Genomic DNA, 26,268 nt, shown 5'->3' with positions numbered 1-26,268 from the left:
TGCTCATCATGACAAGACAGTTTTTTGCTTCGACTTTCACAAACCAAAGCCTGCTGATGTAACTGAGTTAGCGAAACAAATTGTGTGCCTACTAGTTTTCCTTTCGAGTATGGAAGTGATGGCAATATGGTTGCTGTCTATATTGATTGATGAAGAGGAAGCACAGGCGCACATATTTATAGAGAGACAGAGGGGTAGGAGATCTCAGGTTTATAGAAACAATACCCTGAGATCTCCTTGAATGGAAGAAAACTATCTCTACCCCCTAAATGGGAGGATTGTATCTATAGCTTCCTATATGCGGCAGTGCTAGTAAGGCAAGTATGCCTACACCTGTATGGTAGGGGATCCTGCGCCTATATGGCAGGAAACCCATGGCTGATATATCAGCTAACACGCCCCCGCAGTCTGATCGTCGGTACCACAGACGTTCAGGCTGGATCTGAACTCCGTGAAGACTGAAGAGGGAAGCCCTTTGGTGAAGATGTCTGCATAATGGGAGGTAGTAGGCACATGGAGAACGTGGACATCACCGAGAGCCACCCGATCCCGAACAAAGTGCAAATCAATCTCAATGTGTTTGGTTCGCTGATGTTGGACGGGGTTTGAAGACATGTAGACCGCACTGATGTTGTCACAATAGACCAACGTGGCACGACGTAACGGGTGACGAAGCCAGGTGGATTCAGCAACAGTGTTGGCGACGGCCCGATACTCGGCTTCAGCACTGGAGCTGGACACAGTCATTTGTCGCTTGGAGGACCAAAAAATAAGGTTACCACCAAGAAAAATTGCAAAGCCTGAAGTGGATCGACTTGTGTCAAGACATCCAGCCCAGTCGGTGGCATCAGAGTATGCAATTAACTCAGCCTGAGAAGAAGGGCGCAACTGAAGACCCAAATGCAGAGTGCCACGAACATAACGTAGAATGCGCTTCAAGGCGGCAAGGTGAGGCTCGCGAGGATCATGCATGTGAAGACAAATCTGTTGCACAGCATAGGCATGTCTGGTCGGGTAAAAGTGAGGTACTGTAGTGCTCCAACTAAGCTGCGGAAATCCGATGGATTAGAAACAGGAGTACCAGTAGCTGCAGAAACCTTTGGGTTTGTGTCGACAGGTATAGAACAGGGCTTGCAATCTGCCATACCAGCCCGATCCAAAATATCCAGCATATATTGACGTTGCAAAAGAAAGAGTCCTCCATCTCGTCGTTGAACTTGCATCCCCAGAAAGTGATGTAGATCACCCAAATCTTTCATAGCAAACTCCAACTGTAAGGCCTGAATGATGTGTCGGAGGAGAACAGTAGAGGATGATGTGAGTATAATGTCGTCGACATAGAGTAACAAATAAGTTGTGTCAGTTCCTCTATGGTAGACAAACAGAGATGTGTCACTCTTGGCCTCGATGAATCCCAGGGAGAGTAGATGAGTGGCAAACCGACTATGCCAGGCACGTGGTGCTTGTTTCAGTCCGTAGAGGGACTTATTGAGTCTGCAAACATGTTGTGGGCTGGCTGAATCCTCAAAACCTGAGGGTTGGCTGCAATAAACAGTCTCAGAAAGAGTCACGTGAAGAAAAGCATTCTTGACATCAAGTTGATGAATCGGCCAGTTGCTGGAGACAGCCAAAGATAAGAAAGTCCACACAGTAGCAGGCTTCACGACGGGGCTGAAAGTCTCATCAAAATCAATGTCGGGTCGTTGCGTAAATCCACGGAGAACCCAGCGAGCCTTGTATCAAGAGAGCCATCGGCATTAAATTTGTGCATGAAAACCCACTTGTCGGTCACAATGTTTGCACCATGGGGTCAAGGCACCAGATCCCATGTGTGATTCTGCAATAGTGTCGCATACTCATCTTCCATGGCCAAACCGGCGTGGTGCAGTGGCGTCGGGTGCACCAGCAGCAGCACGGGGTGGAGCAGCGCCTGCTGCTGGGGTGCTAGGAGCAGCAGCGCCGGGAGCTGCAGGAGCGCCAGGAACAGCTTGGGTGCTAGGAGCAACAGCGCCTGTAGGTGTGCTGGGAGCAGCAACATTGTTCGATATGAGTCCTGAAAAAAATAGAGGTGGTGGGCCTATAGGTGGCGGCACCGGGTTAGTGGTAATGTTATCCAGGAAGTCAAAATCTTGGGAGGAGGCAGTGGGTTGCTGTTCAGCAAATGGAAAAGTGGACTCATCGAAAACAATGTGACGGGAAAGGATGACACGCGACACTATTGCAAGTGGTACCCTTTGTGGTGCGACGAGTAGCCAAGAAAAACACACTTAGCGGAACGGGGATCAAGTTTGTGGCTAGTGGTGGCAGATAGGTTGGGATAGCAAGTGCAACCGAACACGCGAAGGTGTTCATAGGAGGGTACAATTTTGAAGAGGGCGAAGTGAGGAGTAGAAAAATGAAGGGTCTTGGTGGGTAGAATGTTGAGAAGAAGTGTTGTCGTGTGGAGTGCTTCAACCCAGAAGGTCGGTGGGATGCTGGCCTGAAAGAGAAGAGAGCGAATGGTGCTATTGGTAGTACGGATGATGTGCTCAGCTTTACCGTTCTGAGATGAGGTGTAGGGACAGGACATGCGTAGTAGGACACCGTGGGTGAGGAAGAATGTGCGGGAGCTGGAGTTGTCAAACTCGCGCCCGTTGTCACATTGCACAGCTTTAATCGTGACACCAAACTGTGTTTTCACATAGGCGAAAAACTAAGTGAGGGTTGGGAAAGCATCAGACTTTAGTCGTAAAGGGAAAGTCCATAAGTAATGGGAGCAATCATCAAGAACGACTAAGTAATATTTGAAACCCGAGACACTTAAAATAGGAGATGTCCACAAGTCACAGTCAATAAGATCGAAATTGTTAACCGCACGAGAAGTAGACGTACGAACGGAAGGCGAACATGACGACTCAACTGACAAGCATGGCATAAAGGAGAGCTAGCATCTTTATTACACATGGGAACGATTGATGCGAGCTTGGAGAGGGTCTCGTGGCCAGGGTGACCGAGACGACGATGCCAAAGTGACGGAGTGGAGCTGGCGATGAAGTTGTGTGCAGCAGGGAGGCACAGGGGGTATAGTGGCCCGGAGCTATTGCACTGATCACGTTCCGAGATAGTAGATCCTTCACAGAGCAACCAGAGGGATCAAATTCAATGGAACAGTTATTATCGGTAGTAAACTAGCGAATGGAAATTAGGTTCTTAATAAGTTTAGGTGACACAAGAACATTGTTGAGATGTAAAGAACCATGTAAAGTAGTGGAGCCAGTGGAAATGACAGGAAGAAGCGAGCCGTCACCGACAATAATGGAGGAGTTGAAGTATTGGATAGGGTACCCGCGTTGGAGGTCATGTGGGAGGTTGCACTTGTGTCGAAGTACCAGTCAGTCTGCTGAAGCGGAGTCAGGGACAGTACTAAAAGCGGATGAAAGGGACTGAGCGTCCCAAGATAGAGTGGCCGGTTGTGCCAGCATGTCGTAGGGAGACTGGGGAGCGCTTCCCTGCAGAGGGTCGGTCTGTAGAGTGTGTTGCAGTGGGGCGCCTCCCTGTCCTTGAAGAGCACCATGAACGTATTGCTGGGTCTGGTGGGCTAGCAGCGCCTGGTGAGGAGCGATGGAGACTGGAGCAGCGTAGAAAGCCTGTTGTTGTTGGGCCGTCGGAGGCAGCAGGGCCTGGTGCTGCGCCATGAGACCTTGTTGCTGCTGTGGGGTCGGCGCCCGTGGGCCGGGCCACATCTGGATGGCCCCAGTCCAAGGATTTTGGAGGGAGGGCCACAGGCCGGAGGCACTCCCGTGCTAGCCGCCGGGACCAGTGCTTGGGAATGGAAGGATACCTCTTGCTGCGACGGTTGGGGTGGCCGGAACGCGGAGCCGAAGGCGCCTTGTTGAAGGCAGCAGGAGCCTTGTTGGAGGCCGTCAAAGTCCCGCCTTGTGGAGGCTTGGTGGAGGTAAGCAGGGCGGCGGATGGAGAAGACGCACGATGAGCCATCGTAAGTTCCTCCAACAGGAGAGTGGCCCGGACGTCGTGGAACGTCGAAAAGGGGCGACCGAGGCGAAGATGACGTCTGATGTCGGAGAAACGGTCGCTAAGGCCGCGCAGAACGTTGAGGACCAACGTCCGGTCGAAGACTGGTTCGCCAAGATCACCGAGGGCATCTGCCATGGTTTTGAAACGGCGACAATAATCGGAGACAGGTAGATCACCTTGGACGAAGTGCCAGAACTGAGCGTCGAGGTGGAGGGCGCGAGTTTCCCGATTCCCGAGAAACTGGTTCTCGAGAGTCAGCCAAGTGGTGCGAGCAGTGGCGCCGCGTTCCATGGCCATTTCAGCAAGGTCCGGGGAGATGGAGCCGGAGATCCAGGACTTGACAACGCAGTCCATGCGTGCCCAGTTGGGGAAGTGAGGCGCGGGAGTGTCATCGAGGATGTGGCTGTCCAGGGAGTATTTGCCAGTGACGAGGAGGAACTCATCGCGCCAGCGGGTGTAGTTGTTGTTGGCGAGGTCGAGGACGACGTGAACGAGACTCTGAATATTTTGCGCAGTGACGGCCTAGGAGTGGAGGTTGACGATCGCAGCAGCCTCGTGAAGGAGGATGGCGTCGTGGAGGCCCTTGTCAGCACCACCCGCTGGATCATAGAGGTGGGACTGATTGTCGTCGACAGGACTGCCATCGGTGGCAGTCTGAGCAGCGAGGGCGCGCATGTGCTGCACGCTCGAGAGCAGGGCGAACACGTTCGGCGTCAACATCGCGCTCCTGGGCCACGGTGGTCGCCTCCTGCTCTGCCTGAAGGGCTTGGGCGAGTGCAGCATCACGCCTGGCAGTAGCCTGGAGGTGTGCTTCATGCTCGGCTGCGACCTGGGTCGCAACGTCGTCGATGAGAGGTGGTTGTTCCAGACCAGCCATGGCCAGGGGAGGGCGCTGCCTGGATGGCGCATAGAGGGGAGGTGAGGGCGCAGCCAAGACGTGGCGCGCAGGAGGAGGCGGCGTAGCTTGAGGACTGCGCCTAGGGCAGCGGAACAAGGATATGAACTTGAACTCGTGATACCATGATAGCAATATGGTTGTTGTCTATATTGATTGATGAAGAGGGAGCACAGGCGCACATATTTATAGAGAGACAGAGGGGTAGGAGATCTCAGGTTTATAGAAACAATAACCTGAGATCTCCTTGAATGAAAGAAAACTATCTCTGCCCCCTAAATGGGAGGATTGTATCTATAGCTTCCTATATGCAGCAGTGCTAGTAAGGCAAGTATGCCTACACCTGTATGGTAGGGATCCTGCGCCTATATGGCAGGAAACCCATGGTTGATATATCAACTAACAGGAAGCAACCCATTAACAACCAACCATGCTAGCTGCTTTTCTGTGATATGGATCTGAAAACATCGGTTTCTAGTATTCTTGAACCTTCGGAGATAATCATTAACCGATTTATTGTCCCCTTGTTGGAACGATGCTAGATCAACAAAATCTAACTTGTAATCCCCATAGAAAGAGTTCATGAAACTTATGTTCTAGATCATCCCAGAAACTAATCGAGTTAGGAAGCAAAGCAGTATACCAAGTGAATGAAGTGCCAGTGAGGTGAGGACAGGCGAACACGGAAAGCTTCTATGTCAGCCAATTCCCCCAATTGTGCTAGGAATTGGCCCACATGTTCGTGAGTGCTTCTACAGTTCTACTGCCCTTGCCCAAGAATTTGGAGAAATCTGGCACACTGGTCCCTGGAGGGTACAGAACAGTGTCCCATCGAGGTCGTATAGCCTCTGATAGGACTGTGTTGTGCCAGACACACTGACTCCTAATTTATCCCGAAATAGTTCGATTATTTCCTCCCGAACTTCATCCATAGTGGTCAATGGTAACTCACCAGTCCTTAGGACGTGGGGCTCAAGTGCTCGGTTATCATTATACCGGCCTTCTGCTCCAGGACAATCAAAGGTGGCATTCGATATAGGCCCCTAAGGCATACCGGTACCGCATCCCATTGTCGAGGTGAATTTTTTTGGCTCCCAAGGGGCCGAAAAATATCCAGCCTCATGCACGGGTGGTGGCATGCTGTGGCTTTGATGTGCCACAGGTGGGAGAGACCATTGCTGCTGAGATGGTTGGAAAATTTGTGTTGTGGGCAGCCTGTACTACGTACACGTTCCCGAACAGTTTGGTCTGGGTGGTCGAACGGTCCAAGATTATACCCAAACAGTCCGGTTATATCGCCTGTGAGCCACGTGGCGAGCTTGTTGTTGCTCCGGACTGTCCAGCATAGTGTGTCGGATGGTCCGTGAAGGGACCAGACAGTCTGAGGTTATATCCGGGTTGTCCGGTTGTGCCGGGCATCACCTACGAGCCATGTGGCGAGCTCAGTGTGGCTCCAAACAATCCGACAGATGGTGTCCGACAGTCCGCAAGAGGGTCGGACAGTCTGAGATCGTGCTCGGACTGTCCAACCGTGCTCAGAGACGATCTACCGTAAAGTGAAGGCGGCGACGGCGATTGCCCCGGATATGAGTTCATTGGCACACCATAATATGTGTTAGAGTATATGGATTAGGCCCATGAGGCTAAGCCCATGTGGCCCATGTATAAACTCTATATAGCCACCCTCTAGGGTTGGCCCTGTTAATCTAATGGATATTCTCCTAACATGGTATCAGATTAGGGTTTCGCTCCTCCCTCACCCCTCAGCCGCTGGCGGCTAGGGATTCCTTCCCTGCCGGCCGCCGCCTCTCTGCTCCCTCCAGGCGCCGCCAGGCGCCCTGCCCTGGCCGCCGCCGCCCCAGCACCCGCACGACCCGCGCCCTGCGCTGCCCGACTGCTTCCGGCCGCGCCCACCGCCGTCGGCCCGCCCCTCTCTGGCGGTCGCGCCCACCGTCATCGGCCCACCTCTCTGCTCCGGCCGCGCCCACCGCCGTCGGCCCCGCCCCTCTCTGGCGGACCGCGCCCACCACCGGCCGCCACCGTCTTCCTCAGCGCCGGTCGCGCCCCCTGCTCCGATCGCCCCTTCAGCTCCGCCCCTCTCTGCTGGATAGCGCCGGCTGCGCCCCAACCTCCTCTGCTCGACGGCGCCGACTGCCACTCGCCCCGACTGCTACTCTTCCATGTCTGGGCACGTGCCGCAGTCCTCCCCGCGCTTGCCCGCGACCCCGTGCCGGCCGAGCCGCGCCGCCAGCGCCTCCTGCTTCTGCCCGCCGCGCTGCCGCGCCGCCACCCGTCCCCCCATGGTTGAGCAGCCGCCGCCTCCTTCCCCCTCCTACTTCCACGTCTTCCCTCCCCTCTCCTCCTCCTCTTGGGCCCGCGCCGCTGCTCCACCCCGCGCCGATTCTCCCGGACCCACGGGCACTGGAGGAGCTGTCGCCGCCGGTGGGCGGACCGCCCCCTACGTCGCGCGCGCTCCCCCGGTCTCCCCTGCGCTCGAGCCGGAGTGGGGGTCAGGACCTAGCGCCGCCGGTGGGGCCCTCACCGCCGCGAGCACCGCCTCTACTCTTACTGCTGTGGCGACTGCGGTTCCCGCGGGGTTGCAGATCCGGAGGACCCTCCCCCCTCCGCTGGTCGTCGATCAGCCTCCTGCCGTCGATCAGTCGCCTCCTCCACCGGTCTCCCACCATGGATACATCGCTGTTGCACTCACCGCTGCCCGCGCGGAGCACGCGGCGCGACAGGCACGTCTGCGGGAAGCGGCCCTCATGTGGGAGTGCGAGCGCGAGGCCGCCGACACTATCGCTGCTCAGATTACCACGGCGGAACAGCTCCTCGCCTTGCCTGTGGCCCACGACGGCGGGGCCACCTCCTCTGACACCGTGGGCGTCGTGTACGGCGTCCCGACAGTCGGAACCGGGCACCGCACCACCACCACGGTGCTCTGGCATGACCCGGCTGACCCGCTCGTGGCTCAGCTCCACACCTTCAGGCTGGGAGTGTCCAAAACATTCGCCTCATGGTCCCCGTCGTCCTGGAGCCAGAGTCGTCGTCCTACGCACGCTGGCGGGACCTACTCCTCACCCTTCGCCGCTACGCCCTCGATGACCACGTCCTCTACGACCCCACCGGCGTGGCGCTGACTGCCGCATGGGTGCGCCTCGACAGCATTGTGCTCACCTGGATCGTGGGGACGATCTCCGTCGACCTCCACAGCCTCCTCTGGAACATTCCTCACGCTCGGGCTGCTTGGCTAGCCATCGAGGGCCAGTTCCTGGGCAGCGCCGAGGCCCGGGCTCTCCGCCTCGATGCGGCCTTCCGCACCTTCGTCCAGGGGGACCTCAGTGTCAGTGAGTACTGCCGCAAGATGAAGACCATGGCGGACTCACTTGGCGATCTGGGCTGCCCCGTGGAGGACCGCATCCTCGTCCTCAATGTCCTCCGCGGTCTCAGCGATCGCTACACCCACCTCCGGTCGTTGATCATGCGCCAGCGCCCCTTCCCTACCTTCCTCCAGGTCCGCGACGACCTTGCCCTGGAGATCACTCTGGGTGCTCAGGCTACATCGATCTCCGGCCCGGGGTCCTCGTCCTCCTTGACAGACTGGCGGCCATCACCCCGACCCGTCCACCTACTCCGCCACAGTCTGCCCTTGGCCCTCGTCCACCCAGGCCGAGCAGGGGCGGGGGGGTCGAGGTGGCGGAGGCGGGGACGATGGTGGTCGTCGCCGCCGTGGTGGCCACGGTGGTGGTTCCGGCGGTGGTGCCCGTGGCAACGCACCGACGCCAGGACCCCAGCAGGGTGCGCCTTGGCCCACTTTCCACCACCCGTGGTTAGGGCACAATTCCATGTGGTCGTTCCAAGGGCCAGGTTCTAAGGCTCGTCCCCCGGCGGCCATGTTCGCTGGTGCGCAGCCGGGGTTCACCTCGCCGCCGGGGTTCGCCTTCGCCTCTCCGTCGCCCTAGACCTCGACACCTGCCGCCTCGTCGTGGCCCACGCCGCTGGCTGCTCCACCGTTCGGGCTGGTTGGTTGGGACACGATCGCCCTGGCTGCCTTCCAGACTCCCACTCTGACTCTACTGATGGGTCCCGAGTGGATCACGGACACCGGTGCTACCTACCACACCACTCCCGACCCTGGTATACTCACCTCTGTTCGCCCTCCTTCCTCTCTCCCTTCGTCCATCATGGTGGCAAATGGCTCGTGTCTTCCTGTCACATCTGTGGGTGCCGCCGGCCCTCCCGGCTCTTTTCGCATTCCCGATGTTCTTGTCGCTCCTTCTTTGGTCCACAATCTTCTTTCTATTCGTCGTTTTACCGTTGATAATTCTTGTTCTGTCGAGTTTGACTCTTCTGGTCTTACTGTGAAGGACTCAGCAACTCGGCGCCCCCTCCTCATATGTGACAGCACCGGACCCCTCTACACCCTTCGGCTTCCGCACGCCACCTCTTCTTCGTCTTCGTCACCTGCCACAGCTACTGTTTTTTCTGCCACCACGTCTTCTACCACCTGGCATCGTCGCCTTGGTCACCCCGGATGCGATGCCTTGATGCAACTTACTCGTAGTGTCACTATCTCATGTACTAGATCACATGATGAGCATCTTTGTCATGAGTGCCAGTTAGGCCGCCATGTTCGTCTTCCTTTTTCTTCTTTCTCGAATGCTACTCATGCATTTGATCTTGTACACTGCGATTTGTGGACTTCACCTATTACCAGTATGTCAGGCTACAAATACTATCTTGTGGTGCTTGATGATTTTTCTCATTATGTAGACTTTTCCTTTGCGTGCCAAGTCTGAGGCTTTCCCCGCCCTCTGCCACTTCTTCACCTGGGTGTCCACTCAGTTCGGCCTCACCATTAAGGCCGTTCAGTGTGACAATGATCGGGAGTTTGATAACTCCACCTCCCGCGACTTCTTTCTCTCCCACGGAATGCAGTTGCTGATGTCTTGCCCGTATACCTCCTCCCAGAACGGCAAGGCTGAGCGCATGATCCGCACGACCAACGACACCATCCGCACTCTTCTTCTCCAGGCGCACCTACCGGCACGCTTCTGGGCCGAGGGCCTCCACACCTCTACCTACCTCCTCAACCGTCTCCCTTCCACTACGTGCACGGCCCCCACTCCTCATCAGGCACTCTTCGGTACCCCTCCGCGCTATGACCACCTCCGTGTCTTCGGGTGTGCTTGCTACCCGAACACCGCTGCCACTGCTCCTCACAAGCTAGCACCCTGTTCCACCCTCTGTGTGTTTCTCGGGTACTCCCCGGACCACAAGGGCTACCGCTGCTTTGACCTCTCCTCTCGCCAGGTCCTCATCTCTCGCCATGTGGTGTTTGATGAGTCCGTATTTCCCTACTCCACCACCACACCACCCTCCTCCGACCCGGACCTTGACCTCTTCACTCTCTTTCCGACTGACGCGGTGGTCGAGCCACCTATTCTTCCTCCCTCTGCAGGTACTCGCTCACCGCCTGTCGGTCCTACTCTCGGCCCGGTGCCTTGCCCGTGATGGAATAAGTCTTGAGCATCTAGAGGACAGCAGTCGCTTTTTGACTGTCCTCTGTAGTCCCTTTAGCATCTAGAGGACAGCAGTCGCTTTTTGACTGTCATTTGTAGTCCCTTTAGCATCTAGAGGACAACAGTCCCTTTTGACTATCCTCTGTAGTCTCTTTAGCATCTAAAGGACAGCAGTCGCTTTTGACTGTCCTCTGTAGTCTCTTTAGCATCTAGAGGACAATCCTGTTGTGTAGTGTGTGTGAGAAGGTGTGGTAGTGCAGCCTCGAGGGCTATAAATATGTGTCTCCAACCCTTAGATGGGTATGGCATTGTGTAGTGTTTGAGGAAATAAACAGAAAATTGTCCCAACTCATAGTGTCATCCTCTTGATGAGAGTTAGAGTCCCTCTACTTACAATTGGTATCAGAGCCAAACTATCCTGCAGCCTAAACATCTCGTGCTCATCTCCTTCCCGCGCCTCTCCCCACACTCAGTCGACAGCAAGAGCTCCAACTGTTCCTTCCTCCCCTGCTCAGAGGAGCAACCTTCCGTCTGAGACAGCCTCTTCCACACGCAGCGACCCCTCACTAGCCCATCATGTCCCTACGCTCGGTCACTTCGAGTGCGCGGCGCCAGCAGGAGGCCGAGGTCGCCGCGGCACAAGAACGCGAGCGAGCAGCAGCAGCGGCTGCAACGACAGCGGCGAGGGCAGCACGGCTAGCGGCGGCGGAACTGGCAGCAGCGAGAGCGGAAGTAGAAGCAGCGGAGGCGACGGATGCTGCCCGTGCGGCGGCAGCAGAGCTCGAGGCTCTGCGCGGCAGTAGAGCTAGCAGCTCTGCTTCTGTCGAGGACAACACCGACGAAGAGCTCAGGATGGCGAGGGAAGCAGCGCGAGAGCAGGCGGCACAGTGGGCAGCCGCGCATCCCCATGGGGGCGCGCGTGGCGGTAGCCCAGATAGGCGCCGACGCGCCGACGGCCCTCCGGGCGAGGGCGCACGCGGCGGCAGCCCAGACGGGCGTGGACACACCGGCGGTGCTCCCGGCGGCGGCGACCGAGTCGACGGAGACCGCGGCCTCTACAGGCGGCGTGGCTCTCCCTCCCCGGATCGGTACCATGGTCGCCGCATGGCCCAGGCCATTGTCAAGGACATCGGTCCCGGCGGTACGTGGCCTACCCTCACCAAGACCAACTACGTCGAGTGGGCCGCGGTGATGAGGGTACGGCTCCAGGTTCGCCACATGTGGGAAGCAGTTCGGTACGGCGACGTCGACTACCACGAGGATCGACGGGCGCTGGATGCCCTCATTGCTGCAGTCCCGCCCGAGATGCAGTTTTCGCTTTCCCGCCAAGGAGGCCTAGGACGCCATCGCTGCGACTCGCATCGGCAGCGATCGTGCCCGTAAGACCACACTGCAGGCACTTCACAAGGAGTGGGAGAACCTGGCCTTCAAGCCAGGTGAGGATGTTGATGACTTTGCTCTCCGCCTCAACACTCTGTTGCTGAAGATGGTGCAGTTCGGCGACGACACCTACGATGAGGAGAGAGCTGTTGAGAAGCTCTTCCGTTGCATCCCCGAGAAGTACAAGCAGATTGCTCGCTCGATCGAGTCTCTGCTAGACCTCTCCACGATGACGATCGAAGAGGCGATAGGTCGTCTCAAGGTGGTCGATGGCAACGAACCACAGGCTCCCTCTGGGCCTATCACTATCGGCGGGAAGCTACATCTCACTCGGGAGCAGTGGGAGGCCTGCCAGGGTGACAAGAAGGGGGAGTCCTTGACACGAGGCCGCAAACGCGGCAAGCCGCGCAAAGCGCGTGGAGGCGCCCAGGCCGGGGCACGAGGACATGTTGAGGGTGGTGCCCGTGGAGGTGCCCAAGGCGGCGCCGTCGGCAACAAGAAGCCGGCACGAGACGACGGCTGTCACAACTACGGCAAGCTTGGCCACTGGGCCAGGGACTGTCGACAGCCACGACGTGGCCAGGCCAACGTCGCACAGGCGGAGGCGGAGGAGGAGGCTCTGCTCCTAGCACATGCAAGCTCGAGCTATCTCCAGCGGCACTCCTCCACCTTGATGAGTCAAAAGCGCGTGCTTTCCTCGGCGACGGCTCCAGCAAAGACATGATCGAAGGATGGTGCCTCGACACCGGCGCCACTCATCACATGACCGGCCGACGAGAGTTCTTCACCGAGCTTGACTCTAGCGTCCGAGGCTCCGTCAAGTTTGGGGACGCCTCCGGCGTAGAGATCAAGGGCGTCGGCTCAGTCGTCTTCACCGCCGCGTCTGGTGAGCACAGGCTGCTCACCGGAGTCTACTACATCCCCGCTTTGAGGAACTCTATCATCAGCTTGGGACAGCTGGATGAGAATGGTTCGCGCGTGGAGGTCGAGCACGGAGTCATGAGAATCTGGGACCCCTCTCGTCGCCTTCTTGCCAAGGTACGCAGGAGTCCAAATCGGCTATACATCCTCAATGTGAAGGTGGCACAACCTTGCTGCCTTGCTGTTCGTCGAGACGACGAGGCATGGCAGTGGCACAAGCGCTTCGGGCACCTTAACTTCGAGGCCCTGAAGCGACTCAGTGCCAAGGAGATGGTACGAGGCCTGCCGTGCCTTGACCATGTGGAGCAATTCTGCGATGTCTGCGTGTTGACAAAGCAGAGACGGCTCCCCTTTCCCCAGCAGTCGAGCTTCCGAGCCAAGGAGAGGCTCGAGCTCGTGCATGGGGACTTGTGTGGCCCGGTGACACCAGCCACACCAGGAGGACGACGCTACTTCTTGTTGCTCGTCGACGATCTCTCCCGCTACATGTGAGTGATGATCCTTGGTAGCAAGGGAGAAGCTGCGAACGCCATTAGGCGTGTGCAGGTCGCTGCGGAGGCGGAGTGCGGCCGCAAGCTTCGCGTGCTGTGCACCGACAATGGCGGCAAATTCAAGGCGGCTGAGTTCGCGTCGTACTGCGCGGATGAGGGCGTTCAGTGCCACTACTCCGCGCCGTACAGCCCGCAGCAGAACGGCGTCGTCGAGCGGCGCAACCAGACGGTTGTGGGGATGGCTCGGGCTCTCCTCAAACAGAGGGGAATGCCGGTTGTCTTCTGGGGAGAGGCGGTGGTGACAGCGGTTTACATCCTCAACCGCTCGCCCACCAAGGCTCTCAACGGGATGACACCGTACGAGGCTTGGCATGGGCGCAAGCCGGCGGTCTCTCACCTACGGGTCTTCGGCTGCCTCGCGTTCACCAAGGAGCTTGGCCACATCAGCAAGCTCGATGATAGGAGCACCCCGGGGGTGTTCATTGGCTACGCGGAGGGCTCGAAGGCCTATCACATCCTTGACCCAGGAACACAGCGTGTGCGCACGGCGCGCGACGTAGTGTTCGACGAAGGGCGAGGATGGGCGTGGGACAAGGCGGTGGACGACGGCACGACTCCGACGTACGACTTCACCATCGAGTACGTCCACTTTGAGGGAGCTGGGGGAGTAGGCAACTCTTCTCCGAGCAGGTCTACCCCAGCCCCCAAGTCTCCACCGACTCCAGCGCCACGCTCTCTAGCTCCGGCTACAACGAGCTCTTCACCGCCACGCACTCCAGCCACGACTCCGGCTACAGCGAGCTCTTCGCCACGTACTCCAGCACCGACGGTACCCTCTCCGGGAACGTCCTCTCCGACACCAGCTCGTGTCGAGCACGACCCAGTGGAGCTCGTGACCCCGCTCTCCCACGACGAGGAGCACGTCGACGCATGCTACGACGGCGAGCCGTTGCGGTATCGAAGGTTGGAGGGCCTTCTCATCGACCCGTCGGTGCTGGGCCCGGCGTCTCGCATTCTGGCAGGAGAGTTGCATCTTGCATGCGACGATGGTGAGCCTCGGTCTTTCGCGGAGGCCGAGAAACATGTGGCTTGGCGTGCCGCGATGCAGTCGGAGATGGACGCGGTTGAGACGAACCGCACCTGGGAGCTCGCTGATCTCCCTCATGGTCATCGCGCGATCACCCTTAAATGGGTGTTCAAACTGAAGAGGGATGAAGCCGGGGCCATCGTCAAGCACAAGGCTCGCTTGGTGGCACGCGGTTTCCTACAGCAGGAGGGGATCGACTTCGACGATGCTTTCGCCCCCGTGGCACGGATGGAATCCGTGCGACTCCTCCTTGAGCTGTCAGCCCAGCAGGGCTGGCACATTCATCACATGGACGTCAAGTCGACGTTTCTTAACGGCGACTTAAAGGAGGAGGTCTACGTACACCAGCCGCCAGGTTTTGCGATCCCTGGCAAGGAGGGCAAGGTGTTGCGCCTGCGCAAGGCTCTCTATGGCCTGCGACAGGCACCGAGTGCGTGGAATGCCAAGCTGGATTCCACGCTCAAAGGAATGGGTTTCACGCCAAGCCCGCACGAGGCGGCCATCTATCGGCGGGGCAATGGAGGAAGTGCCCTACTAGTGGGTGTCTACGTCGACGACTTGGTGATCACCGGCGCCGAGGTGGCAGCGTTCAAGGAAGAGATGAAGGCCACCTTCCAAATGAGTGACCTGGGGCATCTCTCCTTCTACCTGGGGATTGAGGTGCACCAGGGAGACTCCGGGATCACACTTCGCCAGACCGCCTACGCCAAGCGCATTGTTGAGCTGGCTGGGCTCACCGACTGCAACCCAGCTCTCACTCTGATGGAGGAGAGGCTGAAGCTGAGTCGCGACAGCACGACAGAGGAGGTGGATGCTACACAGTACCGGCGTCTTGTGGGGAGCCTTCGCTACCTCGTCCACACACAGCCTGACTTGGCATACTCCATCGGCTACGTTAGTCGGTTCATGCGGCGACCGACGACGGAGCATGAGCAGGCTGTGAAGAGGATCATCCGCTATGTTGCGGGGACTCTCGACCATGGTCTCTACTACCCGAGGTGCCCTGGGGAGGCACACCTTGTCGGGTACAGCGACAGCGACCACGCCGGTGACATCGACACTGGCAAGAGCACAAGCGGGATCCTCTTCTTCCTCGGCAAGTGCTTCATTAGCTGGCAGTCGGTCAAGCAGCAGGTGGTGGCCATGTCCAGCTGCGAGGCCGAGTACATAGCGGCGTCCACTGCTTCGACTCAGGTGCTCTGGCTGGCTCGACTGCTCGGTGATCTCCTCGGGAGAGACACTGCAGCGGTGGAACTCAGGGTGGACAGCCAGTCCGCTCTGGCATTGGCCAAGAACCCCGTGTTCCATGAACGCAGCAAGCACATCCGGCTGAGATACCATTTCATCCGAGACTGTTTGGCAGAAGGGAGCATCAAGGCGCGCTACATCGGCACCAAGAATCAGCTTGCAGACCTGCTCACCGAGCCCCTTGGGAAGATCAAGTTTCTTGAGCTTTGCTCCAGGTCCGGGATGGCCCAACTTTCCCACAAGACGACGCCCAAGACTTAGGGGGAGAATGATGGAATAAGTCTTGAGCATCTAGAGGACATCAGTCGCTTTTTGACTGTCCTCTGTAGTCCCTTTAGCATCTAGAGGACAGCAGTCGCTTTTTGACTGTCATTTGTAGTCCCTTTAGCATCTAGAGGACAACAGTCCCTTTTGACTGTCATCTGTAGTCTCTTTAGCATCTAAAGGACAGCAGTCGCTTTTGACTGTCCTCTGTAGTCTCTTTAGCATCTAGAGGACAATCCTGTTGTGTAGTGTGTGTGAGAAGGTGTGGTAGTGTGGTAGTGCAGCCTCTAGGGCTATAAATATGTGTCTCCAACCCTTAGATGGGTATGGCATTGTGTAGTGTTTGAGGAAATAAACAGAAAATTGCCCCAACTCATAGTGTCATCCTCTTGATGAGAGTTAGAGTCCCTCTACTTACAGCCCGGGTCCGGTGGTGTCGCCTACGGTGGTGTTGCCTCTCCGCGGGGCCCCGTCTCCGATCGCCCCCGGGCCGAGCGGGGGTGGTGGGACTGCACCGCCTGCGGCGCCGTCGGTACCGACCCCTTCGGCCCGCTTCGCCCAGCCAGTGCGGGTCTACCAACGCCAAGCCCCGGTGCACACGTCGCCAGCCCTAGGACCGCCACCGCCGGTCCCTCCGGCACGCTTCGCCCAGCCGGTGCGCGTCTACTAGCGCCGGCTGCCGCCGCCGGGGTTCGCACCTCCACCGCTGTCGTCCCCACCGATGACCTCTCCTCGGGCGGCACCGCTGGTGGCCCAGTCCCCGCCAGGGACACCTACACCTCCGCCGCGACCACCCGCGGCATGTGTCGAGACGCCGGTGTACCACCCACTGCTCCTTCACCGCGACCCGCGGCACGTCCACCCGATGGTGACGCGGCACGCGGCTGGTACCCTGCCGCCTCGAGTCCTGGCGGCCACGACCGGAGACTCGCAGGTTTCTCCGGTACCCTCCTCCGTCCGCACCGCCCTGCTGGACCCCCACTGGCGTCGGGCGATGGAGGAGGAGTACGCGGCGCTCGTCGCCAACCAGACGTGGGATCTGGTGCCCCGTCCGCCCGGCACCAACGTCGTCACCGGCAAGTGGATCTGGATGCACAAGAGGCGGGCCGATGGTACCCTGGAGCGGTACAAGGCTCGCTGGGTTTTTCGGGGCTTCACTCAGCGCCCTGGAGTCGACTACGATGAGACCTTCAGCCCGGTTGTGAAGCCGGCCACCGTCCGCACGGTGCTCTCGCTGGCTCTTGCTCGCTCCTGGCCAGTTCACTAGCTCGACATCAAGAACGCCTTCCTGCATGGCGCCCTCACCGAGACCGTCTACTGTTGTCAGCCGGCGGGGTTCGTGGACTCCTCTCGCCCTGACATGGTCTGCCGGCTCAACAGGTCCCTCTACGGGCTCAAGCAGGCCCCCGGGCGTGGCACTCCAGACTGGCTACGTTCCTGGTGACACTGGGCTTCGTGGACGTACTCAGTCGAGGACCCCACCGGGTACAAGAGTCTTGCCGGTGCCCTTCAGTACCTCACCTTCACTAGGTCGGACATCTCCTACGCCGTGAAGCAGGTCTGTCTCCATATGCACGACCCCCGAGAGCCCCACCTCGCGGCTCTCAAGCGCCTCCTCTGCTACCTCCGGGGCACCGTCGACTACGGGCTGCTTCTTCATCGGTCTACCTCCTCCGAGCTGGTCGTTTACACCGACGCTGACTGGGTCGGGTGCCCGGACACTCGGCGCTCCACCTCCGGCTACGCCGTCTTCTTAGGCGGTAACCTGGTGTCCTGGTCGTCGAAGCGCCAGCCGGTCGTCTCCCGCTCGAGCGCCGAGGCGGAATACCGTGTCGTGGCCAACGGCGTGGCGGAGGCTGTGTGGCTCCGGCAGCTCCTCGCCGAGCTCCACAGTCCCCTCTCCAGGAGCACGTTAGTCTACTGCGACAACGTCAGCGCCGTCTACCTCTCCACCAACCCGGTGCAGCACCAGCGGACCAAGCATGTGGAGATCGATCTACACTTCGTCCGAGATCTGGTCGCCGTCGGTGATGTTCGGGTCCTCCACGTCCCGACCACCTCCTAGTTTGCAGACATCTTCACCAAGGGTCTTCCGTCCTCGACCTTCGCCGAGTTTCGCTCCAACCTCAACATCAGTAGTGGCTAGTTGAGTCTGTAGGGGGATCCTATTGTGTGATGTACTTCTTTTCGAGTCCAGTCTGTAAACTCCGCTGCGACGGAAGTTCAGACTGCGGGGGGGTGTTAGAGTATATGGATTAGGCCCATGAGGCTAAGCCCATGTGGCCCATGTATAAACTCTATATAGCCACCCTCTAGGGTTGGCCTGTTAATCTAATGGTTATTCTCCTAACAATATGGCTAGGACTCAGAAAGCCCATTTGGTGCCGATGTGCTTGGCGAGGCTACCTTGATCACGACTCTGCGAGGTGGAAAACTAGGAATAATAATAGACTTTTCATATGCACGCATGAATTTTTCAATTGACATGTTTATATATTGTTTCAATTGTTCCCCCTGCTGATTTATATAATGTTAAATAGATTGATCATTATCAGATTCACTTACAAGGGGGATCTAAGGCGAAGGTAGGACAGTTGTGGTAGATGCCATCTCGATGCCTCCCTTCTCGACGATCTTCTGGTGTCGGTCCATCTTGAAGTGAGCCAAGTATTTCTCCTTCATCTCCTCACACATCCGGATGAGTTGTGACAGCTCTTCTTCATCTTGTTGCTTTATGAAGTCTTCGAACTCTGTCATGCATCGGACGGTAGACTCTCAAGAGTTGATCCGATGTTGCCTTGGGGACGTCGGTGTGATCCTTAAATCCGTCCATTTGTGGCCGATTTTAATAGATCTAAAATGCACTCGTCCCCAACGGAGTCATCAAAAAGTGTGTTAGCGCCATTTTCGGCCAAACACCAATGATCCTTAGATCTCTCGCACAGGAAGTCAAGACCTTAGGGACCTCTCTGTGAGGTGTCGAACAATCCGCGATAGGTCACTAGACCATCCGCGTGTAGGCCATCGTCGAGCAGATAACTACGCTCTTCTCTCCGGGGCACGGACCGTCCATGTGTAGGCGACAGACCGTCTGCGCTAGCGCAAAGAGCTTCGTATAGAACCTAGATCTCACCGCCCGAGAGAGACCCTATCAGGGAGGAGAGAATGTAGAGTTGCTTCGAGATCGGCAAGCCACCTAAAGCGCCTCTAGATGACGTAGAGTCGAAGAGAAGTAAAGATTGAGATTGAAAAACTACAACTAGAGCTACGCTATGTCTACTCCTAAGGCATGATAATGTAGATAGATTTGTTTGATTGGATTGTGTGTTCTCAATCGGTCGTACCCCTGCATATATATATAGGGGGGTCTGGACCTGTTCCTAGGTGAGATCCAACAGTTTTCCGCGAGTTTGTTAGGATAACTATGCACGGTATAACGACTCCCGTTTGAACTAATCTAATCGCCAAATTTGGTGTTCAACAGTACCAAACTCATATAATGAATAGTTAATAGAAGCACAGAGAAAATAGTCCGGACTGAATTCCTGAATCTCTACATACAATTCACGAGAAACGGAACAATAAAAAGGGCTACGCATAATAACACCATGGGGGTACCCAGATTTCCACCCTACTGCAGCTATTACAATAAATACAGGAATCAGGAATTACCAGGATCTTGATCCACACAAGTAGTATATGAAAATTGGTAGTAATTACTTGTTCATGAAACAACAGAATCAATGGAAAAGAACATAGCAAAGGAATCACTAGATCAGGATGCAAATTGCAGCAAATGCAGGCACTTACCATGAATTGCTGCAGAGAGGCTGCCATTAGGAATGTAATCATATATTAGCAGCTTCTCGTCAAAAGACCAATAATAAGCCCTCAAGGTAACAATGTTGGAATGCCGGACCTTGCCAATCGCCTCCACCTCAGTCTGAAACTCCTTAAACCTCTGCAATCCCCCCTCACCAAGCCGCCTAACTGCCATTGTGAGCCCATCCTCAAGAACCACCTTATACACGATTCCAATCCCACTCTTCCCCAGCACAAAAGCAGATGCCTTGAGCAGTTCATCCAAATCAAACCTCACATGTTGGTCCAATGCCACGAGATCGTACTGCTCCACATGCTCGGATGGAGTCTCAGAATCATCCCTGCTGAAACATCCACAATCCTTGCCACACATGGACCCTTTTGAACCAGCAGCCACACCGTGCCCCTTGCTGCCCTTGGATGAAACCGCCCTCCAGTAGCAGTAGAAGAACACCAGTGCAATGATCAAAATACCCATCACATCACTCAGCACGATGGCCACAATGGCAATCTTCCCCAGCCCCTTGTTCTTCCCCTTGCCACCACCGGCTGCCTCAGGTGCCGACGAGTCCCCATCATTGGGCAGGGAAGGATTGGAGGAAGGCATGGTGTCTGGCGCGCAGGGGTTCTTAAGCGGGGGCCCGCAGAGGCCCGGGTTGCCAACGAACGCCGTGGGTCCCCGGTTCTCCAACGCCCCGTTCTGCGGGATCGGACCGGAGAGGTTATTGTAGGTGAGATCGATGTAGACCTTCTCCGGTAGCCTCCCAAGACTCGCCGGGATGGGGCCCGAGAAGTGGTTGTGCGAGAGGTCGACCGTCCCCTGGAGCCTGGACAGGTTCCCGATGTCCTCCGGGATGGTGCCGTAGAAGCCGTTGAAGGAGAGGTCGAGCCGTTCCAGCGCCCCGAGGCGGGCGCCGAACCCAGCGGGGAGCGAGCCTGTGAGATTGTTCCGCGCGAGCGCAAGAGCGCGGAGCCTGCGGCATTTGAGGATCGAGGCCGGGAGGGAGCCGTTGATGGCGTTGGAGGAGAGGTCGAGGATCTGGAGGAAGGCCAGGTCACCGAGGTCCTCGGGGAGCTGGCCGTCGAGCGCGTTCCCGTAGAGGACGAGGCTCTGGAGCGCGGGTGCGCCAGCGACGAGCGCGGGTGGGATGGGCCCGAAGAGGCGGTTGCTGCGGAGGTTGAGGTGGCGAAGCGAGGACGGGAGCGGGGCCCTAGGGAGCTCCGCGACGAGGCGCTTCTTAGGGAGGGAGAGCGCAACGACGCGGCGGTGCTGCGCGGAGCCGGGGTCAGGGGAGGAGCAGGTGACCCCGTTCCATGAGCAGGGGTCCGCGGCGGTGGCGACCCAGTTGGCGAGCGCCCCCGTGGGATCTTGGAGAACGGCCGCCTTGAACGCCAGCAGCGCCTGCCCGTCCGGCGTGAGCGCGTCGGCGGCGGTAGTAACAGTGACGAGGAGGAGCAGAAGACGGAGCGCCATGGCGAGTTGGCGACGCGTCGCGTTGGGTGGCGGACGAGTGGGCAGTCTGGGGAGTGTGCAGAGGAAGGGACGGGGCAGGGCGCTGCCTAGGGTGGAGTTGTGCTGGTGGGAAATGTTTGACTGACCACTGGCCACTGGCCACTGCCAAACCCAAGGGCAAAAGGCGATCTCGCGAGAACGGGGCAAATTTCTCACTCGTCTCTGATGTTTTTTTTAGCGTGGTTTGCTGCCAGAATCCTCGTAACAAAGTTAGGTTCAGTTTTTCTAGTCCGGCGTGGACCTGGGCTGCCGACCTGGCCAAGGGCCGTGCGGCCGTCTTTTTACATTTTAGCCCTTTTTGTTTTATTTTTACAAATACGCCCTTTTCAGTTTCATTTCAAAAAATGTACTCTAACCTCGGCGTCATCACTATTGGCGCCGAGCTACAGCGTGTCAGCGCCAATTAGTTTGGCGTATACATTTAAGAGCTGACGCCTACGTGAATCTGATATGGCAGCACCTCGGCGCCGTAGATCTCGGTGCCGAGGTCGGCGCCATGGATCTCGGCGCCGACCTCCATATATATAAATATACCACTCCGGCTTTTTGATTTTTTGGATGATAACAGTCATTTTATCAATGATTCTTCTTCATACTTAGTTTATTTGATTTATGAATTTGTGTTCTGTTATTTGATTTATTAATTTGGATGATAACAGTCATTTTATCAATGAATTTGTGTTCTATTGTAGCAGTCATTCTACAAAAAATTATCCAATGCTAAGATGTAAATCAAATGCTAAGTTATAAATTTTAACAGGTATAAGATCATCAACTATCCAAGTTACAATTTAAGTCACCAACAACAGAACACAAATTCATAAATCAAATAAATTAAGTATGAAGAAGAATCATTGATAAAATGACTGCTATCATCCAAAAAATCAAAAAACGACGGCCGAAGTGGTATATTTATATACATGGAGGTCGGGGCCGAGATCCACGGCGCCGAGGTGCTGCCACGTTAGATCCACGTAGACGTCGACTCTTATATGTACACGCTAAACTAATTGGCTCCAACACGTTGTAGCTCGGCGCCAATAGTGATGGCGCCGAGGTGATGGTCTATTTTTTGAAATGAAACTGAAAAGGGCGTATTTGTGAAAATAAAGCCCCAAAAGGGCTAAAATACAAAAAAAATACGGGGCCATGCGGCGCTGCAGGCGAAGTTTCTCTTTCGGCAGTAATAAAAAAACAAATAGGTAACTTACCCATATGGTTGTACAGAACACTGTTTTTCCACTATAGACTACATTGTTTGCAAAGTGAAGTTTGAATATGAGGACGGGGATGTGTAAGCTATTGGAGATAGTCTAATATGGGGGCATGTGATTATCATAAGACAAAGTAAGAACCTGATATAAAGGAGCAAACAAAAGAATACATGCATGGACAAGGGTGAGCACTTCGGCAACAAATGTATAACTTCTTAGGCTCCCTTTTGGCTCAAGCATATGTCGAGTACGAGTTTCCTGAATGGCCAATTGTCACACCCGGTTTTGGAAGGTAAACCGAATGTGAACCATGTACGTGCCAGGATCAGAACTCATGTACACAGCGATTACATAATTGGACATCATCACACAGTGCTTGAATTAAATAGCGGAAAGGTACTTAGTTACATCAAGATGTCCAAGACATCCTGATGAGAACATAACCCGCACAGATATGACCATGTTAATGGCTCCTGCTACAAAGACATTGAGGAACAAAGAAGTTGATTGGGGACCAAGTAATGATATTTCCAACATTTCCAAAAAAGCAAGCACATCATCAAATTTAAAGATATACTTGGGTGAGGAGCATACACTAGAGTCGAGGACGACTCTATTACAAGAAGGGGAGGATGATGAGGACATCACTGCCATCAATACACCACACCAGTGACCTCCTTCACCATTTAATCATGGACCAGTGAAATGAGTCCGTGCACGTAAATTTAATTATCAGGTGAACTCGTTCCTTGTTGTTGAAGCTAATCATTCCTTAAATGAGGTACTAATACCTTGTGATTACTTTATTATGCTAAGGTGTTTGGGAGGTGAACCATCTAGAATTTGAGAAGGCAACAAGGCAATAAAAGCTGCTCCACTTGAGGGGATTTCGAAACTACAACAAGTGCAAGTTTAAGAGGGCATATCTTTCAGCTCCCAAGGTTGTTTAATGCAAATTTGCTCAAGAACAAGATAAAAAGCAGACGCTCACGGATCTGATAGAGTTGGGGTTCTGTTTCAAGTATCCAGGTGGTCTAGCCGACACACGCGTTTACAAGGAAGTAGCAAAGGCTAAACTTACATCAAACAAAAACCCAAGTTCTTTGGTGGCTGCTAGTTGCTTAAATAGAGGAATAGAAAGGAGTTCTAATGGAGAACGAAACTCTCTCGGCAGTTTCTGGACGCCTCGTTTGGTTTCTATCATTCATTCTTGATGCACCTGAAAGTAGATGAAGAGAGCTTTCCAACAAGTAGTTATTTGCACTAAACAACCTTAGGAGTGGAAAGTTATGCTCCATTTAATTTGGTGCATGCTGCAGTTACGAAATTGACGTGGGTAGAGCAGGAGTTCACTCGGCAGTTTCTAGACGCTTAGTGTCTGATCTCTCGTTAATTCTTGATCCACTAGAAAGTAGACGAAAAGACCTTTCTAACAGGTGCTTATTTGATTTAAACAACCTTGGGAGTTGAAAGATATGCTCCATTTTATTTAGTGCTTGCAGTTACGAAATCACTCGGGCTGGTGGAGTCATGAAGTTGTCTCGGCCGTTCCTGGACGCCTTGGATGTGTTCTCTCCTTGACTCTTGATCTACTAGAAAGTAGACAAAGAGACCTTTCTAACAAGTGCTTATTTGCATTAAACAACCTTGGGAGCTGAAAGATATGCCCTCTTAAACTTGCACTTGGTGTAGTTTCGAAATCCCCTCAAGTGGAGCAGCTTTTATTGCTTTGTTGCCTTCTCAAATTCTAGATGGTTCACCTCCCAAACACCTTAGCATAATAAAGTAATCACAAGGTATTAGTACCTCATTTAAGGAATGATTAGCTTCAACAACAAGGAACGAGTTCACCTGATAATTAAATTTACGTGCACGAACTCATTTCACTGGTCCATGATTAAATGGTGAAGGAGGTCACTGGTGTGGTGTATTGATGGCAGTGATGTCCTCATCACATCCACAGTCTATTACATAAACATAGTGTTTAACATTAACATCAAAGTGCGGAGTATCGAAACATAGAAGATAAGCCTACACAGGCAGCTGACTGTGGGTTTGCCACTAAAGTAAACTAGAACTCGTCGTATTCCTGGAACTCCTCGAAGTCATCCATGTTGCCAACTTCACCTCCTGAGCACTGAGAACAGTGGGGACAACCTGGGGTGGGGTGGTTTGTAAAGCAAGGGTGAGTACACATCAATGTACTCAGCAAATGTCCTGTTTGGCTAAAGTGGACTAGTTGTATGTGGAGTTAAGGTTAAGCAGTTACTTTTAGTTGGTCAAGTTTTATTATTATAAGTATAGCCAAATTTTAGTAATAACCCAGTTATTACTCAGAAGCACTCCCTCCAAGAGGAAATACCAGAGATCAGGATTGTAATCACCATTGTTAATCATCATCATAAAAGTAACTATTGTTCTTCTAATCAAAGAGGATCCCAAGGCTGCTCATAACCATGAGCACGGCTGATATACCAGTTTCTAACACTCCGTAGAGGTTGCACACTTTACCCACAAGCTGTGATTCCCATTCTGCCCGGGGTTCTAGCCTCCCCATGATCCCATTGATCACTACTAAGGTGACCTAGCATGGTCTCACTACGTAGCCTTTACAAAGATTTCCCAGAGGTCATAGTCGCCCGTTAGGTTTCTCCAGTTTGATAAACACAATACATCTCCCCAAAGGAAGGGTGACTAACAAAACCTGATAGTCGCCTAGAGGGGGGGTGAATAGGGCGAAACTGAAATTTACAAATATAAACACAACTACAAGCCGGGTTAGCGTTAGAAATAAAAACGAGTCCGCGAGAGAGAGGATGCAAAACAAATCGCAAGCAAATGAAGAGTGTGACACGCAGATTCAATTATTTATGTTGGGCAATTCAACCACCAAAATTATTTAGGAACTAGGTGTAAGCCTAATTCCCTTTCAAAACCAAATCAAAGAACCTCTACAACCAACCTCGGCAGAGCAAGTACCGTGTCCGGACCCCATTGACGGCCCTACGGCGAAGTCAACTACTCCTCCGGTTCCTCTAATTAATCAGCTAAGGGCGTCCCATTCCACCCTCATGTTTGCACTGTTATCCCGGGTTGTCACTCCCCAAACAGGTCCTTACGGAGAGGTACTCAGGAAAGAGCCTAAGCCCCCTAAAGTAATCACAAGGACCCCATCGAGATAACATCATCGTATCATAAAAGATCACATCATGTTCATTGATTAAGTTTAAGCAATAGCATAAGCTAACCATGATTAACCAAAAAGGTAAACAAGGGTAAGGGAAATACAAACTAGTCAATCCTTAAGTTTCGGTAATATAATGCAGAACAATGAATTATAAAGTATAGTGGGACATAGTAGGTCTGAGAACACTTGCCTTCACTAGGTTGTTGCTCAGGGAGGTCTCCAACAACACACTCAGGAACCTCGAACTGCTCGTTGTCTAAGTAAAGCGAACATACATTCAATACATTTGGAAAAGTATAAATAAACAGCACATCAAACATTTACAATCATTGACACATAACTCAAAAAGGTATAATATTAAGTGTAGGGGAATGATATCAAGTTTACAAAGAAAGTGGAGTAATCCTAATTGGGGAAATTAATTACTCTCTAAATGTTTGGGACATAGTTCAAAAAGGTTAAGTAGTGATTAAAACAAAGGAAAGTTAGAATTATAATATAAACTACTCTCATTTAGGAATTTGATTATCCTTTAAATATTATCCATAATTACATACCTAATTCTATTTATCACATTAGGTTCTAAAGGTTAAACCAAAAGTGAATCCATAAAATGCATAACACTAATCTCACAAAATTCATTATGTTTTAACTCCTAGGGCTTTCATTTTATTTATTTTATTAAATAAATAAACTAACATAAACATTAA

General features: G+C 54.3%; 1 protein-coding gene across 1 annotated transcript in view; it reads right to left on the bottom strand.

Moving 5' to 3' along the window:
* The window catches only part of LOC118476679 (receptor protein kinase-like protein ZAR1), a 37,716-nt gene extending 16,444 nt beyond the window's left edge, over positions 1 to 21,272 (bottom strand). The window contains exon 1 of the mRNA XM_035966239.1: positions 19,633 to 21,272. Within this exon, the coding sequence (XP_035822132.1) occupies positions 19,633 to 21,118 (1,486 nt within the window). The 5' untranslated portion in view covers positions 21,119 to 21,272. The remainder of the gene's footprint in view (positions 1 to 19,632) is intronic.
* Positions 21,273 to 26,268: the final 4,996 nt, after the last annotated feature.

This window comes from Zea mays, chromosome 3 (assembly GCF_902167145.1).
Source record: "Zea mays cultivar B73 chromosome 3, Zm-B73-REFERENCE-NAM-5.0, whole genome shotgun sequence".
NCBI classification, from domain to species: domain Eukaryota; kingdom Viridiplantae; phylum Streptophyta; class Magnoliopsida; order Poales; family Poaceae; genus Zea; species Zea mays.
The sequence above is the reverse complement of the archived record's forward strand: the minus strand, read 5'-3'. Positions and strand labels throughout refer to the sequence as shown.